The following is a 23,903-nucleotide window of genomic DNA, read 5'->3' as shown; positions in this document are numbered from 1 at the left end:
GGGGTGCTAGTATAATATCCATTTCCCTCACTTGAGTTTTGAGCAATCTTGCTAGCCCATTCTAATATATCTTTTGACTTTATCCATGGTTGTCTTGTCTTAATTTTACTGAAATGTCTCCTGTTAAGGACACTGTTTCCTCATATACTTTTTCAGGTTTAAGAGGGTCTTTATTAATTGTTTGAGCAAAATCAACCTCCCCCATTTTTAATAAGTCATCAACCTTTGGTGTAACTTTGTTTATGTCAGTCAAAGGAAATATTATCGGATCTGTATAGCCTAAAGCTGGAACATCAGTGTCCACTGAGTCTATTGAGGTAGTGGATTCCTTATCTTCCACTGACAATGATGGCTACATACCCTGACGGCATAAGGGCCCTTTAATTATCTCAGAATATGTCGGGGGTGGTGCTGTGGCTTCTACATGGGAATCCTGACTGAATATCTTCCACATGTCCAATGATGCTAATCGTTTTGTTCTCTTATCTCCTTTATATGCCCCTAAGATATATGATATTACTTGGGCTATCACTGTATTATCAAAAGAGCCATCTGGTAGCCATGGAACCAGGGAAGTCTTTGTGCCTTCTGCCCATTCCTGACAATGTCTTTTTATTCTGTCAGAGTCTCCTGGAAATGTGGAAATCATATGGCCTAAAGGAGTCCCTTTGTCTCCCTGCCTCCCCTTGGAAGATTTCTTAAAGGCATGACCTCACAATTTTCCTTTTAATCTACTAAAAAACTTCTGTCCTAATGTAGTTCACACTAAAAAACAGTTGGTACCTCTGATAATGCAAGAGAACTTATAATCTATTACACATGATAGAACAATCACAAATCTACATTATATTTATATATACATATATATGTTTAGAAAAACAACTCACTTAACATATTAATACAAAATGTCAACTTTTCCTCTTTATCTGACGTTTTCCTAATTCAAACTGTCAGGATAAACCTCTTAGATAATTCCTATTTCTCTAATAATTCCCAAAGGGAAAGAAAAACAGTCTGCCAAGTTTAACTAAATAAACCTCTATTTCTCTGACAATTCCTAAACAAAAGGTCTGTCAGGATCAACAAAACACATTTAATTCTCTCTCTCTGACGATTCCTAAACAAAGGTCTGCCAGGATTAACTAAATACACATCTCCGTTTGTAACAGTTGTGGATCAATACACAAGGATTCGACGATTGCCCTTTTTTCCTACCTTATCTGGCCGCTGCAGACATTCCCCAGACCGGTACCCCTGTCATCCAAAAAACAGATCTTTCGTATCAACGGGCGTCTGTCATCCTCCTCAAATTGTGCACGACTAAATTAGTTGTCCGAAGGGTCTCCGAAGGGACCCCGAAGGGGAGCCTCCCCAGCGGCAGGCAGGAGCAAAGAGGATCTCTTGGCTGGCTCTGCCACGATGTCGGTAAAAAATCCTTTAAGCAGTGCAAATCATTTGATCACCACATCTGCAACAAACGAGAGTGCAAAAAGGTTTATTGAAAATGCCAGGCTAATTCAGCTGGGAGAGTGATGTGCTATGAGCGAAGCACAAGTCAGTCTCAACTAACATACACTTCAAGTCTACTTCTTATAATACTAATTTTGGCCTAGATCCATATTTAATACAATGTTCACAATAGAAAAAGCTTCCTGCTTTTCCGTTATGTCCCATCCAGATTACATACATTTATTTAAAGAACAGCTCTTTCCTGTTGTTTGTGACTTCTCATGCCAAACTAACAGACTACAATGGAAAACATTCTTGCTGCTCTGAATTTCCTGTTAAATACCCTAGGCAGGACGTTCTCAGCTCGAATACAATGAAGAGGAAAAAACACTTAAACCAAACTGCATTGAGAACTTTTTTTGAAAGCAGGCTGTAGGTTATTTCCAGATACAATTGTGCAACTTTAACATGCACGTTTAAACAGCATTATACCCTTTTTCTGTCTTTACATAATATTTCACAGTGTGTGGGCACGTGACAGACAAAACTGAATAATTAGGTCCTAAATCTAAATTAGGGTTTTGATTCCTTTCAGGGTTAAAATGCCTGCTGCAAAGAATATGTACCATGCATATCAAAGAATAGTATTTTAAAGATCTCAGTGGGTTACTACTTTTGTCACTGAGATTCTTTTGTTGCATGGTGCAGGTTACAAAGTTATGTTTTCTTCCCAGTCTTTCATTATCCTGATGTTGCTAAAAAAGGTTTGTTAGGGTAGGAATACATTCTTCTCATTAAAGTTAACCCTAATCACGGTGTTATGTTCTGAATCCTGAGTTTGGGCTTCTTCAGATCAAGCACTCTTAAAAATGCCTATCAGTATAGGTGACATGTGCATCCTACATCTTGTAGTGCCCTTTGCCTTATGTAACATGTTCTATACACTGATTTACACACGTGTGATTCATTGTCTCTGTATGTGTGTGTGATAAAAAGAGCTCTGACATCTTATACTGGTATGAGAAGGACTATAAAGCAAATAATATACAGGTGAGAGAGGGGCTGTGGAGAGATAAGAGGCACTGTTGCTGATAGTTAGGGAATCATTGAAGAGCCCCATCATGGGTACAGATTCTGTGACACATAAACACATACTAGTAGTGCGTGTGCGCATACACACAGCTATCACTAGCAGCCTTGAAAATGCTACATAAGTTACAGAGATTCAAAGAATCATATACACATTATGGTACTTAGCATGATTCCACTTTGAAGATTGATTTGGGCTAAAAAAGCATACTTAAACTTCAAATTTATGGCATTTTTAGGCTTCGTTACATAAGAATGCTAACTCTTCATAGCTACCTGGATCTGTGGGACATTGGATGTCTATAAAATCAAAGCGGAGTGGATGTGGGTTTATAGCCAGAGCTGCTGACTTTGTAACTGGGTAGTCGGGTTTCAATCCTGGCCATGGCGTAACACCCAATGATCTTGGACAAAATAATCTAATTTATCCATGTGTAATGTAATAAATCTGGCCCTGTGTAATGTAACTGGTGCTCATTTAAAGTGTTCCAGTGCCCAGAAGCTGAGCTTTCCCAGTGTAAAACTGTGAAAAAATAACATTTTAAAAGTAATTATTGGCACTCATTCTTACCAATGTCAAAGTGGTGTCTCAACCAATAGAGTCTTTGCATTGGCACAGGAAAGATTTATATTTTGAATAAAATTTTTTTTAAAAGGTACAGTGTGGTGGTACGGAGTATCCCAGGAGCCCTCCTTGTTCCTTTAAAGATGCCATTCAGCAGCACACGTATGAACTCTTTTTGATGCAGTAGAATTCGTTATTTTTCCCAGTGCTTTGTCGCCCTGGCCATCAGTCTGCAATAAGGCCTATGAGCAAAGGCCAGGGCTCCATGAAAATTATGCATCCATACTTTAACAGTAAAAAAACCACAATTAAGACCTCTGGAGTTGAGAATCAAAGACAGTGCAAGTTTCTCACAGTGGCTGTCAGTGGGTCCTAAAATTGTTCCATCCAAATATATGTGTTGTAAGTTCTGGGATGGACAAGGGTCTTTTGGGGTGTCACATACAAAGAAGGCTAAGCAACATTGTGCTTATGATAAGGCAGATCACACCTAAAGTTCTTTTATTTAGGCAAATATAAGCGTCCCAGGTTGGAAGAAATTAGCAAAATCAAAAGCAGTTCTGGGGAAGAGGTGTTATACGAGGTGGGAATGGGTGGACTATCAGGGTCTGACTCTCAAGCAGATACACTCCTGGAGACAGAAATCCGACACTATGGTTCAGACACACATACTGTTTCCTAAACCAGAGACATGGTGAGGTAGGGGGTGGGGATGAGGCATTGGGGAGTTATGGTGTACTTAGTCCAACTGTTGACCTGTATTTTTCTGCTTGTGTTGGCACTACTGTTTGGTCTTAGCACAACGAAAATTGCCATGTCATTACTAGAGAGACGATGTATATGTGACTCATTTATGGCTGAAAATGTAATAAAAAGTGTTGTAGGAAACAAATAGCACGGCACCCAACACATAGACACAGGGCTTACTTACAATAAACATGATGAAACTGGAAGAAAAGCCAAAAGAGAGTTGAAAAGAAAAGCAGGCATTAGAGCATATAACATACTCCCTGCCTGCTTTTCTCTGGCTCCGCCTGGCTCTGTGGTGAAATATTGAGGATGGAACAGATGTGTGTGGCGGTATTTCAAATTTTTGTAATTTTACTTGAGTTAGGTCTGCCTTTGATACAGCATAAACTGTCTCACCACTCTATTGCTTTTTGTTTTTTTAATCACACACAACACACATGGATGGAGGGGCTTTTGGTGAACAGGCTTCAGCCTTTGGTCATTGACATTTTGCTTCTGCCCACCACAGCATACAGCATGGGACAATGGGTCAGCCAACTTTACCCATTAACTGCCATTAATTTGAGTGACTGCACAAAGTCTGTGCATATTGTTCACATCTACCTAAAATTAGTTAATTTCTCTTCACTCACAAACCTGGTTGAAGTGGGTGTTTTATTTGTTAGAAATTGTGTTACTGACTGACTGGAGTGTGAGCCCTAGTCAAACAACAACCACAATCCTAGTCAGGTCAAGGCACATGCAAACTCCAAATAAACTTGTGCTCAGCCCCCTGGTAGCTTGGCACAGAAGAGCCAGCCTTACTTCGAGGTAATGTAGAAAGTATTTGTGCAACACTTCAAACAGTAAAACAGTGAAAACACCACAAAAAAAGATCCCACACCAGGTGAGAAACATGGAGCTTAATTAAATAAATAAAACAAGACCAAAACAGAACAGCAAAAATTCAATCAGTAGAATCGAAGTTAGAAATTTTTTAAGAATAAACTACAATATAGCGCCTAAAAGCCAACCGGGGCTATCTGGTTGCGCTGGACGGGGTCAAAGTCAAAACATCAGGCAGACAGCGATACTTCGGGGGTCGGATACAGTCCCAGATTAATTCCGCTGAAGTTTTACCTTCTTAAGTTTTGTGCCAAGAATCCCATTTACGTCAGATAGGGCCACAGGGAGCTAAGAGAGTGTTTCTGGTGGTGGTTGGTGTGGCGCAAGGAGCATGCTGGGCGCACTGGACGGGCCGGATGGAGCCTTGCCTTGGCAGCATTCCGCGGTGATCGATGCTTGCTGTGTGAAGAGACCAGCCGGCGGCAGTTTATGCTGATTTGCGGTGCGAGCTGCGTGGTCCGGTGCAAACGGGCTCAAAAACTCAAGACCTACACCGAGGGTCCCTGAGACTCAAATCAGGGGGCCAGCAGACTAGCCCTATAAGTCACTCTGGGATCCTGGGTTCAACATGAAGTTGCAGGTCCACTTCATCTTCCCCAGGAAACAGGGCAACAGGCAGCAAACCAGCACATCAGGGCAGCAGCTACTTCAGAATGGCAGTCTAGAAGAATTACAGTTTCAGCAGCACAGCAGTCCTTCTTCCTGGTAGAGGTAGAGTATCCACAGGTCCAGAAGTGTACTGAAGTGGTGGTGTCTGAGATCTTTCTTTTATACTCTGGTGCCCTGGGTCTGGACGGTGGGAAAAGCTTCTAGACAGTAGCTTTGAAGTGCATGGAATCTCAAACCTCCCCTACCTTGGCTTCAAGCTGGCTGAAGTGACAATGTAGGGTAGTTAAGCACTTTTGGGCTGAGGCACGGCACAGCCTATTCAAGTGTAAGTGGGACTGTGCTCAGCTACTCCCGCCCATCCTGCTAGTGATGGCCCATTTAGGCATACATAAGCACCCCATTGTGTGTGGCTGTTAAGAAAGAATACACAAAGTCCAACTGCCAACTACAACTACACCCAGTCATGTGATCACAGACAGGCTGCAGGGACCAAATGGCTAAAGCAAGAAAATTCAAAATTTCTAAAAGTGCCATTTTCAGAATTGTAATTTAAAATCCGACTTCACCATGAATTAGGATTTTAAATTGTGATTCTAGAGACACCGAACTTAAAGGTGTTATCTCTTCTCAGTTGGAAATTACACTTATTAAATGTAATGAGGCAACTCCAATATTACCCCATGGGAAGATAGGCCTTGCAGTACTGAAAAACGACTTTAAGTGTTTTTCACTACTAGGACTTATGAAACTTAAATGACATGTCCAACGTTTAAAATACAATGCACCTTGCCCTCTGGGCAGCCCAAGGCCTACCTTAGGGGTGACTTATATGTACTAAAAAGGAAGGTTTGAGCCTGGCAAAGAGTTTTTTGCCAGGTCAACATGGCAGTTTTAACTGCACACACAGGCTCTGCAGTGGCAGGTCTGAGACAGGTTTAAAGGGCTAATTAAGTGGGTGGCACAATCAGTGGTGCGGGCCTACTAGTAGCATTTAGTTTACAAGCCCTGGGCCCATTTAGTGTACAATAATAGGGACTTATAAATAAATTCAATATTTCAATTGGGGACAAGCCAATAATACCATGTTTAAGGAGTGAGCACATGCACTTTAGCACTGGTTAGCAGTGGCAAAGTGCTCAGAGTCCTAAGGCCAACATAAATAGGTCCAGCGAAAATGAAAGAGGAGAGGCAAAAAGCTTAGGGGAAGACCAACCCAATGCTGACAGGTCTAACATTATTTTCTGTATTACTATCAACTTTAATAACTTTAACTGGGCAGAAGCCCAGTGTCCCAGGCCTGAACGTATCCTCAGGATCGAACCAATGCTCTTAGGGGTCCACCTCTCATCAGCCCCAAGTCTGGATATAGATATGCACGCAAACTTTAGGATGGTCAAGCAGGGGAAGGGAAGGATGGGGACAGCGGGGAGGGAGACCTGTGAATACAAGAGAAAAGTTCAGCAGCCTGGACACTTCATATAAAAGAGCTATCCCTACTCCCACTATACTTAGATGGACCCAAACTTCCACTGACCTGTAAAGAAAGAAAATGCTGCTGTGCTGACAGGGGTGCGGAGCAGGTAATCTCAATTCCTTACACATATACTGTAAGACACAAAAAACATATGAGGCTACCACTCTAGCATACCTGTCTAACATCCAGACTTCTATAGCGTGTGGCACTCACTTCCTATATCTCAACACCTACCCTTGATATAAGTGTAAAAAGGCTTCTAGCACTGAAGGATCACCTGCCTTGGACCACCACTGTGGAGGTAAAAGCAGAAGGAGCAAAATACTTTGAGTCACAAAAGTCATGAACATGAGGTGCAAGAAAACACATAAGCACGACCGGCAGACTGTGACCTGTGATGTTACGCAATCCAAATATCGATATCCAGTAAACATAAATGCATCAACAAAAAAACAGTGTTGAGAGTTCGAGATCACTTTCTTAGTATCTGTAGCCCAATCCTTAATGGAGGCTACCAGGTTCTTCCCTGCATGAGCCCCCGTCCTGGACTCACCAAGAGGGAAGACAATGATGAGAACCCCCTCAAAGAGGTGATAGCAAATGAATTACTGTGCCAATGTTAATATAAGCAAAACAACTACCACTTCCCTCGCATGAGTCCTGTCATCAAAATGAAACATTAGCAAAGACTCGCCAACGTAGGGAAATTATGGTAATGAGCACTGACACCAGTCGTGCTCCCAGCAAGTACAGGATACGCCCTCCTTGTACTCCAATTAGGCTAAAGGAAATAAGCGGAGCCCAATGGCACCCTTACCCGACCAGGGAAACTCTTCTATATGCTGTAAAAGGCCAGCGTACAAACTGGACATCAAGGAATAATCGGCAGTGTCTCCTGTCGATTCCTCGCCTCATCCCCGGTCTCAAAACATCATGTGTGGCGGTGCGTTTGACGTCAGACGTCCGCCGAAGCTGCTGGGAAGTGTAGTTCTCCCGCGAGCCGCGATCTTCAGGTGCCCGGAAGTGCCTCGTTCCTGTGTCCCCTGACACCCAGTTAGATGGTGATTTATTTCTCAGCACCTCTTAGCCAAGACCAAGACCTCTAAATTTTAACAATATATGTGTGTATATCTATATATATATCTATACATATATATCTATATATATTTATCTATCTATCTATCTATATATATCTATATATATATATATCTATATATATATATATATATATATATATATCCTTAAAAGCGAAGCTCCTTCTGGACAGCTGGCCCCCATGGAAAGTGGCGTACACGCCAGCGGAGCGTGCTGGCAATTATCAATCCAAAAATCCACAGTAGGTACGCTCTCAGTCAAAGAAAACAGTCCTCACGAGTAAATGCGACTATGCTTTATTCCACACAACGCGTTTCAACTGCATCCGCAGCCTTGCTCACGTGAATATGGTACGCTGGCACAAAACAAACATTAAGTAATCACGGACATCGCGTCATAGTCAGGAGACAAATAAACATTAAGGAAGGACATTGTCTGTGGAAATCTTGGCAGCCATATTGAAGTGGCTAAACTATACATTACAATTGTCCAAAGGTCAAATGACAGTGCGTAAATCGTGTACAGTGTGATGTGTAACCTCACATGATAATGATGCGTGAATATAGTCTCGTGACACAAAGGGTAACATAAATTAACTGCATACAGCGAGAAACTAACCAATCCAAAGTGGAATGATGAGTCATAACTCTCTTCTCAAAATATTGAGCTCAGTCAAGTGCGAGTCAAATTAAAGAAAAAGCAGTAAAGCTTTGGATAGACAAAAAGTGAAGGCACAGTGCTCGACTTCGACTACGTAGCAAAGATCAGAGAGGTGTTAAATGCTCTGCACATCTATCCAACTTAAAGAGAAATTCCTAATGAAAAATAAACAATGGCTAAGCAAATGCTGCATCATAATGTTTGGGTCTTGTACTAATACTCCTTAGTCAACATAGTCTCGAGATAAAGACAGTTCTACAAGGGAAAACAGATTTGCAAGCGAAAATACAACATATCATATTGTGCAAGGTGCACCAAGATAAACTCTCTGTTGATTGAGATAGATCCAATGGTCTTAGTGGTGAAAAATATACAGTTGAATACGATACCAATTTGACACCCAGAGGATCTTCGTACTTAGAGGAGAGAGAGTACAACGTGGGTACCCTCCACAGCTGTGATCAATGCAAACTGTCCGTGAAATCATCCTGAACATCAGATGCGCCAGATGTGATCAAATTAGTGATAACAAAAAAGTGAAGTCGAAGAAAAGGTTCAGCTAGTACTTTCCGCAAAGAATATACTAGTGGTCCCTACCAGAGAGAAATCACTCAACTTTTAACATGCAGCACCACGTTTGTTATATATGCAATAGAATGTCCCTGTGGACTGTATTACATTGGCAGCACCACTCTTATGGCTAAAAAGAGAATCCTTGAACACAAGCGAGCGATCACTAATAAAGATCCGAAGTATCCAGTGGCTCGCCATTTTCAAGAAAGATACTTCTTGAACTCCTCGTTACTTAAATATTTTATTTTTGAACAGATCCGGACAGATCACAGAGGAGGTAATAGAACACTCAGACTCAGGCAAAAAGAGTCTAGGTACATCATAGATTTACAGACTAGAGCCCCAGGTGGCATGAATCAGGATGAAGAACTTTCGATACACCTTAAGAAAGAGTAGACTGCATCTCGCTTCTTGTGACTCTGCTATTTCTCTGTTCCTGCTCCTAGTTTCTCTCCTTCATTTTTCTTGCATTTCATACTGTTTTTCAGGACGTGGGATTTAATGCCTAGCATTGGGTTCATGTGAGAAGTTATGTTTTGTGGAGCCTCCTCCATCCTTGTAACATGTGCATTAGGAACTGTGTTTTTAACAATTTTTGACATTTCAATGTGTAATGTTATTTTATTTTATTTTGTTTCCTTTGCAGGAGGGAAGGAAGGTACCTAACCACTGCACGGGTTGCCTAACCTTTTCTTCGACTTCACTTTTTTGTTATCACTAATTTGATCACATCTGGCGCATCTGATGTTCAGGATGTTTTCACGGACAGTTCGCATTGATCACATCTGTGGAGGGTACCCACGTTGTACTCTCTCTCCTCTAAGTACGAAGATCCTCTGGGTGTCAAATTGGTATCGTATTCAACTGTATATTTTTCACCACTTAGACCATTGGATCTATCTCAATCAACAGAGAGTTTATCTTGGTGCACCTTGCACAATATGATATGTTGTATTTTCGCTTGCAAATCTGTTTTCCCTTGTAGAACTGTCTTTATCTCGAGACTATGTTGATTAAGGAGTATTAGTACAAAACCCAAACATTATGATGCAGCATTTGCTTAGCCATTGTTTATTTTTCATTAGGAATTTCTCTTTAAGTTGGATAGATGTGCAGAGCATTTAACACCTCTCTGATCTTTGCTACGTAGTCGAAGTCGAGCACTGTGCCTTCACCTTTTGTCTATCCAAAGCTTTACTGCTTTTTCTTTAATTTGACTCGCACTTGACTGAGCTCAATATTTTGAGAAGAGAGTTATAACTCAGCATTCCACTTTGGATTGGTTAGTTTCTCGCTGTATGCAGTTAATTTATGTTACCCTTTGTGTCACGAGACTATATTCACTCATCATTATCATGTGAGGTTACACATCACACTGTACACGATTTACGCACTGTCATTTGACCTTTGGACAATTGTAATGTACAGTTTAGCCACTTCAATATGGCTGCCAAGATTTCCACAGACAATGTCCTTCCTTTATGTTTATTTGTCTCCTGACTATGACGCGATGTCCGTGATTACTTAATGTTTGTTTTGTGCCAGCGCACCATATTCACGTGAGCAAGGCTGCGGATGCAGTTGAAACGCGTTGTGTGGAATAAAGCATAGTCGCATTTACTCGTGAGGACTGTTTTCTTTGACTGAGAGCGTACCTACTGTGGATTTTTGGATTGATAATTGCCAGCACGCTCCGCTGGCGTGTACGCCACTTTCCATGGGGGCCAGCTGTCCAGAAGGAGCTTCACTTTTAAGGATTAAATAGAGGACAGCAACGCACCGGCCGTGAAGTTTTCCACCGAGACGGAGATCAGCACTCTTACACATGGTTGTGCACCTGAGACTACGTAGAGGTAAGCCCGTGTGAGAGTTTTCCGTCCCTAGCGTCTATTGAGGTGAATGCGCATTGGAGAATGTACGTGGCAGCTTTATATACCGGGGCAGCGGGGACCCTCACCGGGTGGTTACCATCTATGTAAAACGGCACGAAATCGGGATTTGGACAGGTTTTGAATTGGTTTCTGTGTAGAGTTAAAACAGACAGTATCTGTTGAGGCGCGCGGTGATGGATCTTGTCACCGACACGCTTTCCCGTTTGCATTTCTTTCCTCGGAGGTTCCCACACAGAGCTTTGTTTACACATTCATCCAGGCCTTTTGGGATAGTCCTGCAGAGGTCTCTTAGCATACGGATGCAGATTTTCACTGTGATCTAATACTCTACACTCTTACCAGCCGCATCAGAACCGAACAACGAATTCCTGTGTTTGAGTGCTTTAACATTAGGAAATAGTCATATATTTTACAGAACTTATTTCAAGGCAGAAAGAACCCGATATCTAGGAATCAGGGGGTCAAAGAAGCATACTCTCCTAGTATACCATCTTTGGTGCGACTAGCAGGTGCACGATGGAGGAGGAGGCAGAAAGAAGAGCGGCAGCTCTTACTTTATTTGCAAGAAAGCCGGGGCAAAAAATACAAATGAATAGTGTTAACGCCGAAACCAGATCTACAGAAGAGAAACTTAGGAAGATTGAAAAACTCAAAAGGGTCGAGATATCCAAATGGTGGGAGGCCATCTCATTACAAAATTACGTCGACCAAGAGATGGCACCTAGAGGTCTGAGAATTTTCATCACTCCCTCTTATGAAAAACCCAATCCAAAAATGTTGGAGGAATGGTCTCTTAATTCAGCACTAAGCTCCAGACGCATGTTGGAGATACTGATCAAATATGCCTGGAGTGACCGGGAAAGTTTACTACAGGAAATCAAAGATTTACAGGATGACCTTTTGAAAACCATGGAAACAGACATCTATAATAAGGCCATGGCTAACATCAAGGAACGATTGACAAAGCACGAAGAAGATATTAAGGGACGGAAACAGAGGAAATTAAACAGAGACTATGCAGATTACGAGAGTGGCAGAACACTAACATTTAGCCGCAAATATGACCATCTATATAAAGACAAGGAAAGCGTGACAACTACCAATGTTGAGGTTACAGAAGGGGACATATCTGGGGCCTCTACTGCCAGTGAAATGGAATCTGATGTGTCAAGAGGAGAAACCTCAGGGGAAGAACGCAATACACGAGCGATCACTTTTTTAGACGAATACAGGACAATGCGTCAAACACGACAAACAACGAGAGAGACAGAAACAACAAAACTGAGAGGGCAGAGAGGACGAGGTCGGGGTCGAGGCAGAGGCCGAGGAGACGGAGGAACAGACGCCTGCGAATCCGACAACAGTGGCAGAAGAGGCAGAGGAAGGGGCCGCATGGGAAGCAACAAGATGCGCTCCAAAAAAACATACTAATGGACCAAACTATGGTTAATAAAACTATCATTAATCTATCTAAAAGACACTTAAGTGATGTAGAAAAGTATACATTATGTTTAGGACTATCCTTTTGCCCCTCCACCAGATTCAACTATGTGGAAACTAGAATAGATCTTTTTAAATATGTGAGAAAGCTGAAACTTAGGAAGTGGCACACATTACGACGACAAAGACCCATGGTAGAGTTGAGTACAGATGTACAAGAAAAGGAAAATGATCTTAACATTGGGGATATGGATACACTTACTACCATGTTTGAGCTTCATATTGACAACGTCTCTAACACAGCTGAGACCTATGAGATAGATGTCTTAACCACAATGGGTATAACACATGACTCTGCGGCATCCACAGATTTTAGACCACCTTCTACCTTTCTACCCACCCTATCACATGACGGCATTGACACATTTCATGACAATGTCACCAAGGCCCTTATTGATTTGAGATACAAATCACACGATAGCAAGAAGTACAATAACAACATGACATACAAACAAAGACAGCTGCTCAAATCACTAGCTGATGACAAAGACATAGTGATACGACCTGCGGACAAGGGCGGGAATATAGTCATACAAGATAGGCAGCAATACATCACAGAGGCCCTTAGACAACTTGATGATGGTGCATCTTACATGCAAATCACCAAAGAAGTATACAATGACAGCATCATTACCATATGGGATAAACTGGCCATTTGGAGGGACAAGGGAATCCTGGAGTGGGAGGAGTATTTTTATCTAAAAAGAGATTTCCCCGAGATACCGGTACTTTACCTGTTACCTAAGGTTCACAAGAATCCTGAGATACCACCTGGCCGGCCCATTGTGTCATCCATAGGCAGTGTGGCCGAACACATATCTAAATACGTAGACTTTTTTCTCAGGGAATATGTCATCAAACTCCCAAGTTACGTAAGAGACACTAAGGACTTCCTTAGCAAACTAGAAGCTATTAAGTGGGAGAGTGGTTTTCTTCTCATAACTTTGGATGTACAGTCTCTGTACACGATCATTGACCACCAGCAAGGTCTGGCAGCCTGTGCACATTTTCTTAAACAAAGAAACATGAAATATTGGGAACACAATCTCATGATTATTGAAATGACGGAATTTTGCCTTACTAATAACATCTTTGTATTTGATGGCATTCTCTACAAACAGCTGGTCGGTACTGCAATGGGTCCGTGTCTAGCTCCTAGCTTTGCAAATCTGTTTATGGGCCTCTGGGAAGAAGAACTATTCTCTGGAGTAGACACCATAAAAAATCTGAACAAGATAGAACTTTGGCTCAGGTATATAGATGACTTGTTCATCATATGGAAAGGCAGTTTCACAGAGGCCAAGGAATTCATTGAAGAACTCAATAAGAACAATCGCAGTATACACCTTACAGGTGATATCAGCGACAGTAAGGCTGAGTATCTGGATGTTAAAGTGGAGATCAGTCATAACAAAATACACACTTCCCTTTTCCGTAAAACCACTGCTGGGAACAGCATCCTTCATGCCCTCAGCAGCCACCCAGAAAACCTCAAGTGGAGTATCCCTTATGGGGAGCTACTGAGGGCAAAAAGAAATTGCAGCAGCACAGTTACTTTTGACAAAGAGAGTGCAGAGATGATTGAAAGGTTCAGACTGAGAGGTTATCCCACGTGGGTCCTTAAGAAAGCTATTGAGAGAGTAGCAGACATTGAAAGGAAGGATACTCTGACAGAAAAAACATCCAATCCAGAAGACACCATGGATGTGGACACCAGGATGATCCTTACTTTCAACTCTGAATCAGACAGCATCAAACGGATTTTAGCACAAAATTGGAACACACTAAAAAATGATGGGAGTATTGGCAATACAATCAGGGATAGACCCAATATCACCTATAGAAGGGGTAGGAACCTTAGGGACCAGCTTGTACACAGTGATATCACTCAGATACATGACAGAAATATACAGAATCTTAGAGGTTTCTTCCCGTGTGGACATTGCAAAGCGTGTTCAGCTAGTACTTTCCGCAAAGAATATACTAGTGGTCCCTACCAGAGAGAAATCACTCAATTGTTAACATGCAGCACCACGTTTGTTATATATGCAATAGAATGTCCCTGTGGACTGTGTTACATTGGCAGCACCACTCTTATGGCTAAAAAGAGAATCCTTGAACACAAGCGAGCGATCACTAATAAAGATCCGAAGTATCCAGTGGCTCGCCATTTTCAAGAAAGACACTTCTCGAACTCCTTGTTACTTAAATATTTTATTTATGAACAGATCCGGACGGATCACAGAGGAGGTAATAGAACACTCAGACTCAGGCAAAAAGAGTCTAGGTACATCATAGATTTACAGACTAGAGCCCCAGGTGGCATGAATCAGGATGAAGAACTTTCGATACACCTTAAGAAAGAGTAGACTGCATCTCGCTTCTTGTGACTCTGCTATTTCTCTGTTCCTGCTCCTAGTTTCTCTCCTTCATTTTTCTTGCATTTCATACTGTTTTTCAGGACGTGGGATTTAATGCCTAGCATTGGGTTCATGTGAGAAGTTATGTTTTGTGGAGCCTCCTCCATCCTTGTAACATGTGCATTAGGAACTGTGTTTTTAACAATTTTTGACATTTCAATGTGTAATGTTATTTTATTTTATTTTGTTTCCTTTGCAGGAGGGAAGGAAGGTACCTAACCACTGCACGGGTTGCCTAACCTTTTCTTCGACTTCACTTTTTTGTTATCACTAATTTGATCACATCTGGTGCATCTGATGTTCAGGATGTTTTCACGGACAGTTCGCATTGATCACATCTGTGGAGGGTACCCACGTTGTACTCTCTCTCCTCTAAGTACGAAGATCCTCTGGGTGTCAAATTGGTATCGTATTCAACTGTATATTTTTCACCACTTAGACCATTGGATCTATCTCAATCAACAGAGAGTTTATCTTGGTGCACCTTGCACAATATGATATGTTGTATTTTCGCTTGCAAATCTGTTTTCCCTTGTAGAACTGTCTTTATCTCGAGACTATGTTGATTAAGGAGTATTAGTACAAGACCCAAACATTATGATGCAGCATTTGCTTAGCCATTGTTTATTTTTCATTAGGAATTTCTCTTTAAGTTGGATAGATGTGCAGAGCATTTAACACCTCTCTGATCTTTGCTACGTAGTCGAAGTCGAGCACTGTGCCTTCACCTTTTGTCTATCCAAAGCTTTACTGCTTTTTCTTTAATTTGACTCGCACTTGACTGAGCTCAATATTTTGAGAAGAGAGTTATAACTCAGCATTCCACTTTGGATTGGTTAGTTTCTCGCTGTATGCAGTTAATTTATGTTACCCTTTGTGTCACGAGACTATATTCACTCATCATTATCATGTGAGGTTACACATCACACTGTACACGATTTACGCACTGTCATTTGACCTTTGGACAATTGTAATGTACAGTTTAGCCACTTCAATATGGCTGCCAAGATTTCCACAGACAATGTCCTTCCTTTATGTTTATTTGTCTCCTGACTATGACGCGATGTCCGTGATTACTTAATGTTTGTTTTGTGCCAGCGCACCATATTCACGTGAGCAAGGCTGCGGATGCAGTTGAAACGCGTTGTGTGGAATAAAGCATAGTCGCATTTACTCGTGAGGACTGTTTCCTTTGACTGAGAGCGGACCTACTGTGGATTTTTGCATATATATATATATATATATATATATATATATATATATATATATATATATATTACCTACTGGCGGTCGCCAGTAGGTAGTTATAGTTAGGACCACGTTTCCATAGGAAAACCTCAACATTCTATTTTGAATAACTTTGGCGCCGGTCGACGAATCCTCGCGAATTTCTCAAAATAGGTGGGGCGCTACGCTCCGCTCCTACCCTGAAAGTCTCGGGGGGATTCGTCAAGCGGGGGCTGAGATAAAAGGGGGGTCCCAAAACGCGTTTTTCCCATGCATTTTTCCATAGGACCTTTAGAACGAGCTACAGCCCGAACGGCTGAACAGAATTACTAGAAATTTGGCAGAGAGGTAGTCCCTAGGTCAAGGAAGTGCCTTTTGTAGGTTTGGTGTAAATCTGTTCAGTAGATTCTGAGAAAATAGCCTTTAAATCAATATATATATCTGAGCCCGCTTACGGTACGCTTACCGTACGCTTACCGTACGCTTACCGTAAGCTTACGGTGGCGTGCGCGAGCGCGATTCTGATTGGCTCTTAGATCTTAGTCCGCCATTTTGTCTCTCGCACTGAGTGTTGTTTATCAAACATGATGGCCAAAAACATGTTACGGGGCTGTTTTGACAACTCCCTCCCACATAGTCATGTTGAGGGAGTCCCCAAACATCCCCCAAGAGCAAAACGGTTTTATTTTTTTTTCGGCAATTTCGCGGGGTACGCTTACCGTACGCTTACCGTACGCTTACCGTAAGCTTACCGTACGCTTACGGTAAAAAAATAAAAATAAAAAAAACACTATCCACACTTACCCCACCCCCTGTGCTTTTGGTGGCCGCAGGCCACCAAATGTGCAGGGCTTATTAATAGAGAAAAAAAACGTAATTTTGGCAACATGAAATTATAAAATCGAAATAAAAAAAACACTATCCACATTGACCTCACCCCCTGTGCTTTTGGTGGCCGAAGGCCACCAAATGTACAGGGCTTATTAAAGTTGATAAAAACCGTGCACGGAACGAACTGCGTTAAGTGGGCGCGCACGCCACAAATGGCGTAAAGTAACTTAGCATTTAAAAAACCGTACAAATTCACTGAAAAAACCATAGGTTTCACACACGTTATAGTTAGGAAATAGCATTTAAAAAACCTTGCTAATTCACTGAAAAAACCATAGGTTTCACACATGTTATAGTTAGCTGGACATTTTACTGATAAAAAACCAATGAAATTCCCCCGTTATAGTTACTGTAGGCAACTATAACTCACGCGACCGTAATCCTCTGCTGATGCACCCAGGTGAGGCAAGTCACAGGGCTCCCCTCCTAAGGCTTTTTGAGCCCCAGGGACCACCACCTCCCCATGGCTTTATCTTCATAAATGGAGGAGGGCCACACGGACCCCCCCATGGCATTTGTTGAAGCCTCTGGGACCACCACTTCCCCGGGGAATTATTTTTTTAGAAGGAAGGGGCCGTACAGACCGCCCTCCTGGGCTTTGTAGAATGGCAAAGTAAGCACTGATGATATCTCAATAACCTCAAATGGCACAAAACATGTCTCTGTGTCTGGGGGGTGCTGGCTGGGTGGGGGGCATGGCTTGATAGATTGACAGAAAAGTGAGACTGTTCTTCCTGAGTGTCCCATGTTGTAAGAGTTTTGTTCCTGGTCTGATTCCAGGTGATATACCGGTGGTCTCTCAAATCGTCTGATGTGGGTGGGATTGGGTATTGCTCATCCACGATTCGCTCAATATGTGCCCTGTTTGAAATGGCCGCTCGTGTAAAGTACCTGCATATTGAAGCTGAGTGTGGAATTGGAGACAAAACAGTCTTGCTCTTTTAGGTTTAAATCTTTTATTAAGTTTTATAAACAGACAAACAATGCCACATTGAGGTGTACGCTTTGTCATGGACAACAAATAGCCTTGTGCAATTAGCAATTAGCATATGAACTCAAATCAAATACAAAAAAAAAAGTCTAAGGAAAAACATACCCTACCCTCGTTTACTGTAACGTCTGTAGTTCTGTCTGGTAGGATAATAACCGTAGGTATTATGGGCACGTGAGTTCACGGAATTCTGGTGTAAGTAATGTCAGGAACAGCTGCCAAAAATCCCCAAACGCTGAACCTTTCCCTGACAGTGTAAGGGTTATTTTCTCCATCCCTAGTACGTGCCAGAAACGTTGGGGCCATCCTGTGTGAGTGGGGGATCGGGGATTTCTCCAATGAATCAACATATTCTGAACAGCCGATCCGAAGGCAATCGCAATCTGGCGACCTCTCCTGGACTTAAGGGGCTACGTTAATACGTTTGGTTCCCCTAGAAGTGCGTAGGCAGGGTGACTTTGCAGTTGAGTATCTAGATACTTATCAATCTCATCCAGTATCTGAGACCAATACTGTTGTGTTTGCATTGCCACAAGATTTGAAACAGTGTTCCCTGTTTTCCACACCCTCGCCAGCAATCTACACTTTGTTTGGGGTCTATCTTATGAATTTGCTCTGGAGTGTAATACCAATAGGTGACAACTTTCGTCAGTGTTTCAGTCAGTCCCGTATTGCTCGCTGTTTGTCGTGCCCTATGGTATACCCCCTCCCACTACTTGCCGCTCAGCTCCCATCCCAGAACCCTCTCCCAGCGTGCGTGGCTTGCATTGTATGAGTGTGTATGTCGTGTCATTAACATCTTGTACAGGTCCGAAATTAGCCTCTTGTCCAATGTCCTAGTTATAAGCCATTTTTCGTAGGGTGTAAGATGTCTCTGTGCGCATGGCCTATAATGTGGCTGTGGTGCCCAGTGTCGAAGATGCAAATAGCATAGCCTTTCTGACTCAGGGATCCCGTAATCAGATTTGACCTGCGTAAAAGAAAGTACCCCCTTTATGTCGAAAAGATGTCCTAAGGCCCGGCACTCCGAGGAGCACCAATGCGCAAAAGCCGTCTCGCCCATCCCTGGGCTGAACAGGGTGAGATAGGAGGGGAAGGAGGTCAAATTATTTTTAATGCTGGTCTGGTCCCATGCTGCTAGTGTTCTGTGCATTATGTTGGATGCGTATAGATTGGGAGGCCTATGTAACTTTTTAAGAAAGGGGATCTTCAGCAAAGACGTACCCGCCACTGCCTGATCCTGAAACAACCAATGCTTCTCAGACTCAGTGTGGTTCCACTCCACTAGGTGACGTAGTTGTGCTGCGTAGTAATAGAGCTGGAGGTCAGGGATCCCCCAGCCTGCCCTCGCCAGGTGGCAGGAAACTGATGGTTTTCTTTATACACGGTTTGCGGTCTTGCCAGATGAAATGTGAGATCTCCGTCTGCATCCGATGTAGCGGACCTCAGGGGAGTCGCAAAGTGAGTGTTTGAAATAGATATAATTTTTTTTTGCCAGGACCGTCATTTTAATTGAGGCTAGTCTCCCTAGCAATGAAATAGGATAGTGTTTCCACTGACACAGGTTTGAGCAGACCTGGGTAAGTAGCATGCAATAGTTAATCAAAGCTATTGTTTGTAATGTGGGCGCCAACTGAATTCCCAAGTATGGATCTGTGCCACTCGTCCACTGTGTGGGGTGTTGGCTCTGCAGACTGGTCTGAACTTGGGGTGGCAGGGAGAGATTAAGCGCAACAGACTTCTCAACCTTAACCTTAAATTCAGAGGCCTTTGCAAAGGAGTCCAGCTCCGCAAGGAAGGCTCCCAAAGCAGTAGCTGGATCGGCCAGTGTTACCAGCATATCGTCCGCAAATAGGCTATTAGTGTGTACATCCCCTCCAAACGGGACCCCCGTAATATATGGGTGCGTTCTAACTCTTTGCGCCAAAGGTTCCATATATAATGCACCTCTCTCTTGTGCCTCTACCTATGGGAAAGGGCTCAATGCATGCCCGTTGATTCTGACTGTCGCTGTGGGAAGGCAATAGCAATTTAATATTTGTGTCCTCACTTTCTCGCTGAGGCCGACAAGCGACAACACCTGTTCAAGATATGGCCAATGGACCCTGTCACAGGCCATCTCTGCGTTGATGTTGAGGAGCATGTACTCTCCCTGAGTTCTTGAGGCCTTCTCAATAATATGTAGGACGCGCTTAGTGTTGTCACTGGTCTGCCGCTGGGGAATAAAACCCGCCTGATCGGGGTCAATCAGGCCTGGCATGTATGTGGCAAGCCTGTGCGCCAGAATCCCTGTATATAGTTTCAGATCTATATTCAGGAGAGATATAGGGAGGTATGAACCACAGCTGGTCTTGTCTTTCCCCAGTTTAGGGATGACCATGACTGCCGCCTCCAGAATTGAAGTTGAAATTACCCCTGGAGTTGCAAATGTGTTGAAGAGACTGGTCAGTGGAGGGGCTAACACCGAACAAAGTGTTTCATAAAAGGCTGCCGTATAGCCATCCCGCCCGGGGGATTTGGCCATTTTAAGTAGCGAGATTGCTGCTATCACCTCCTCTGCTTGTATTTCTTTTTCTAGGTGTTCTGCTTGTTCTGAGGTTAGTGTGGTCTGTCCCGAGTATAGGCATAAAATTCCCTGAAGGTCTCAGCTATAGCTGCGTCGTCCGAAACTCTGTTCGATCTTGGTCAATGGCCGCTAGTTGTGCTTGGACTGCGTTTAGTTGACAGTCCTCTGGTGCATTTTCTCCAGCTCTCTTATCCTCTGAGCTAAGTCATCTCTTTTCTTTCTGCGGTCAGCGTTATCCACCGCCGAGATTGCGATTAGTTCACCCCGATCACCGCTTTGAGTGGCTCCCACCATGTTGACATGCGTGTATCTGGATTATCATTGTGTAGGAGGTAGTCGTCGATGGAGCACTGAATTTGTGCAACTATGTCTGGGCGTTGTAGGAGTGTGTCTCGAAGACGCCATTGTCGCACGGTGCGGTGGACAGGTGGAAGTACCAGTGTGGCCACAACTGGAGCGTGGTCTGATAGGGACACCACCAGGATTTCAACTTCTGGAGCATCCTAGAGCCTATTAAGTAGTCGAGCCTACCTTAGGTTTTGTGAGCATTTGAGAAAAAGGAGTATTCTCTGAGGTGGGGTGGTGGCATTTCCACAAATCCACCAAGCCCAGTTCTCTCATCCTGTCTAGCCCTTCTGTTGAGAGCGAGCCTGTCTGGCCAAAGCGCTGTGCTGATCTATCAAGGGTGTTAACGAGTACTATATTGAGGTCTCCCCCCAAGAGTGCGTTCAGTCGTTGCTGTTGCCTCTGTCAGGGCCTCATGAAAAAATCTCTCTTGACCCTCGTTTGGTGCCTAAAGTGACCCAATAATTAATGTTTGACCCCCTATTGTAAACTGATAAGATAACAGCCTCTCTCTGATTTCTGTCACTTTATGGACCAACCTGCCTTGGAAGGACCGGGATACAAATATAGCGACCCCTGCAGTTTTAGTGGGGCCAGGCGAGAATAGCTGTGTGGGAAACATACAAGATTTAAGCCGGTGGCAGTCGCGTGCAAGGAGGTGTGTCTCTTGTAAGAGGCAAATGTCAGCTTTGGAGCTTCCCAAATATGATAGAATCGCACTAAGTTTTATCGGGTTATTGAGACCTCTCACATTTAGTGTGAGTATCTTGAGGTTAGTGAGGGACATCGAAGGGCCTAGTGGCAATATTTATAGCTAAAGGTCTAAGGCTAAGCCGTTGTGTTTGTTTGTTGCCATGATCTCTAGGGAACCCCTGTAACTTGTTGTGAGACCACGTTGTGCAATCATACAGTGAACGAGGGACCCTAGTGAACAAAAACCCCCTTTGAACTAACAAAACATGCATGCAGGTAAGTAGTAAGAGTTCGAGGAATAGTCCATCAGCCATGTGTGACAGGCAGGAAGTCTTTATGGGGTCCATAGTGTGGCCAAGTGCTGGGTCTCCGCCCTGCCCGCTGCCAGCCCTTGCATAATGAAAAAGGGGTTAACATCCGACTGCGTGCTCACGAAGCCTGTGTCTTTGCCAGGGCCACTGGAATGGACTCCAATGCAGCTTGTTGCCCTTTCGTGATCTCTGCTTGGTCAGATCTTTTCGAAGGTCGTCTGTGGCCTTGATGCCACCATCGTAGGGTTTGATCGCCAGTGCCAGATGTAGAGCTCTCCCTTTCTTCATCCTCTTCAGGGAGTTCCACGCACAACAAACGACTTGCCTCCGAAAGTGATCTAAGCTGGTGGAGTTTACCATCCAGTCGGAGGATGAGCCGGAACGGGTGACCCCAAGTGTATGGAATGGCTTGCTGGCGAAGGTGCGCAGTAATTGATTGGAAATCTCTTCGCTTTTGTAGAGTAAGCATGGTGAGATCTTGGTACAGTACTGGTGTCTGATCCCTGAAGGTGATAGGGTGCATGGACCTAGCTTTGCGGACGATCTCTTCTTTTGTTTGAAAGTCCTGCACACAGACTAATATGTCTGCCGGTGAGGCTTTGTTGGGACTAGGCGGGCCCACCGTGTGTGCTCTGTCCAGCCTGATATCTGTGTTGGGAGGGATAATGAGGATGTGATTGAATAAGTCCCTCATGAAGGTGAAGATATTGCTTCCTTCCGCATTAGTTTTCACCCCCCTGATCCGAATGTTGTGTCAACGGGAACGGTTTTCAAGATCCTCTAGATGTGCCTGTAGGTTTATGTGTTGATCGTGGAGGTGAATTACCTCTTGCTGTAAGGCCGCCATTTCAGTTTCTCTGTTGTCTCCTTTATCCACCAGCGTGGCCACACTTTCCACATTTGCGTCAACATTCCTTCTAATGTCTTTAAAATCGGATTTTAGGTCGCACTTGACCGTTTGTAAGTCTTCGCAGGGCACCGTGAACAACGACTCCAGAAAAGCGCGGGTCACTGGTTCCTCCTTCGTGCTCTCCACCTGTGTTTTAGTTGCTTCTCTGCACTGGGATGCTCCATTGCGCTACCTCCTTGGGGGCGCATGAACAAATCTTTCAGTGTTTTGTCTTTCTTTCCTCGAGTGGAGGTCATGGTCCCGTTCCAGTCCAGGCTGTTGTGTCCTTATGATGGTAGATTAAGTGCTGGTTCTGCATGCTGTTCACCCCAGCTAGTCCAGGTAGCTGCTTGTCACGACGCCACTGCGTGCTATGGCCTAGTATTGGCCTTCCTCACAGGCTCTTTCCCGGGGCCTTTTCGGTCCACTGCGTGTCGCGGGACTGCCCAAGTCTAGGGCGTGAGAGTACTGGACGTGCCTTCCAAGCACGCCTTTGCTCCAGCATCTGTGGGGATCCGCTGTTTTCTGCGTTCTTGGTTGTCCGTACCCTCCTCTTCGACTCCCTCCCAAGGAGTAATGCGTCGCAGCCTAAGCTCTCTGAGCTTGGTTGATCCCGCAGCTTTGGAGGTATTGCCCCGGGATCTCTAAGTGCACAACGGTCGCACTCAGTACCCTCAAAGTGGATCCAGAGGGTGACTATCGACTGCCGTGGTGCTGGTGTATCTGGGCTTCTCCAACTTCCGGCTCCCAAGGACCACGCTTATTTGAGCCCTGCTGCGGGTGCCCTGAGACGGCCTCAGCTACGTGGTGGAGGGGGCTCAGACACGGACTGCCTCTGGGGTCGCCCCTGGGTCGCAATGCCAGACTGTCCTCCTCCCTGTGCCCTAAAAGGGCTGTGGCTGCCACGAGGGGATCAGGGCCTATGTCTTGGTGGTCTTCCCATTGCTGTGTAGTCCCGCCTTCCCCCTAGCTCGGGCTTCTGCTGTGTTTGCTTCGTGCTGATCACCTCGCTGGTGTCAGGATGGGCCA

General features: G+C 43.9%; 1 protein-coding gene across 2 annotated transcripts in view; it reads left to right on the top strand.

Annotated features, from left to right (window-relative positions):
* Positions 1–10,194: 10,194 nt before the first annotated feature.
* Positions 10,195–23,903, top strand: part of TEFM (transcription elongation factor, mitochondrial) — a 359,138-nt gene continuing 345,429 nt past the window's right edge. Inside the window, exons 1-2 of one of the 2 annotated variants that reach the window (XM_085617197.1) lie at positions 10,195–11,002; positions 15,161–15,365. Coding sequence is in view for 1 of the 2 variants with exons in the window: in XM_085617206.1 (XP_085473332.1) it covers positions 11,558–12,472 (915 nt within the window). In the remaining variant the exon portion in view is untranslated. Of the gene's footprint in view, positions 12,487–15,160; positions 16,133–23,903 lie in introns of those variants that run through there. The other variant, XM_085617206.1, reaches the window with a different exon arrangement.

The sequence above is a fragment of the Triturus cristatus genome, chromosome 7 (assembly GCF_964204655.1).
Source record: "Triturus cristatus chromosome 7, aTriCri1.1, whole genome shotgun sequence".
Lineage (NCBI taxonomy): Eukaryota > Metazoa > Chordata > Amphibia > Caudata > Salamandridae > Triturus > Triturus cristatus.
The sequence above is the reverse complement of the archived record's forward strand: the minus strand, read 5'-3'. Positions and strand labels throughout refer to the sequence as shown.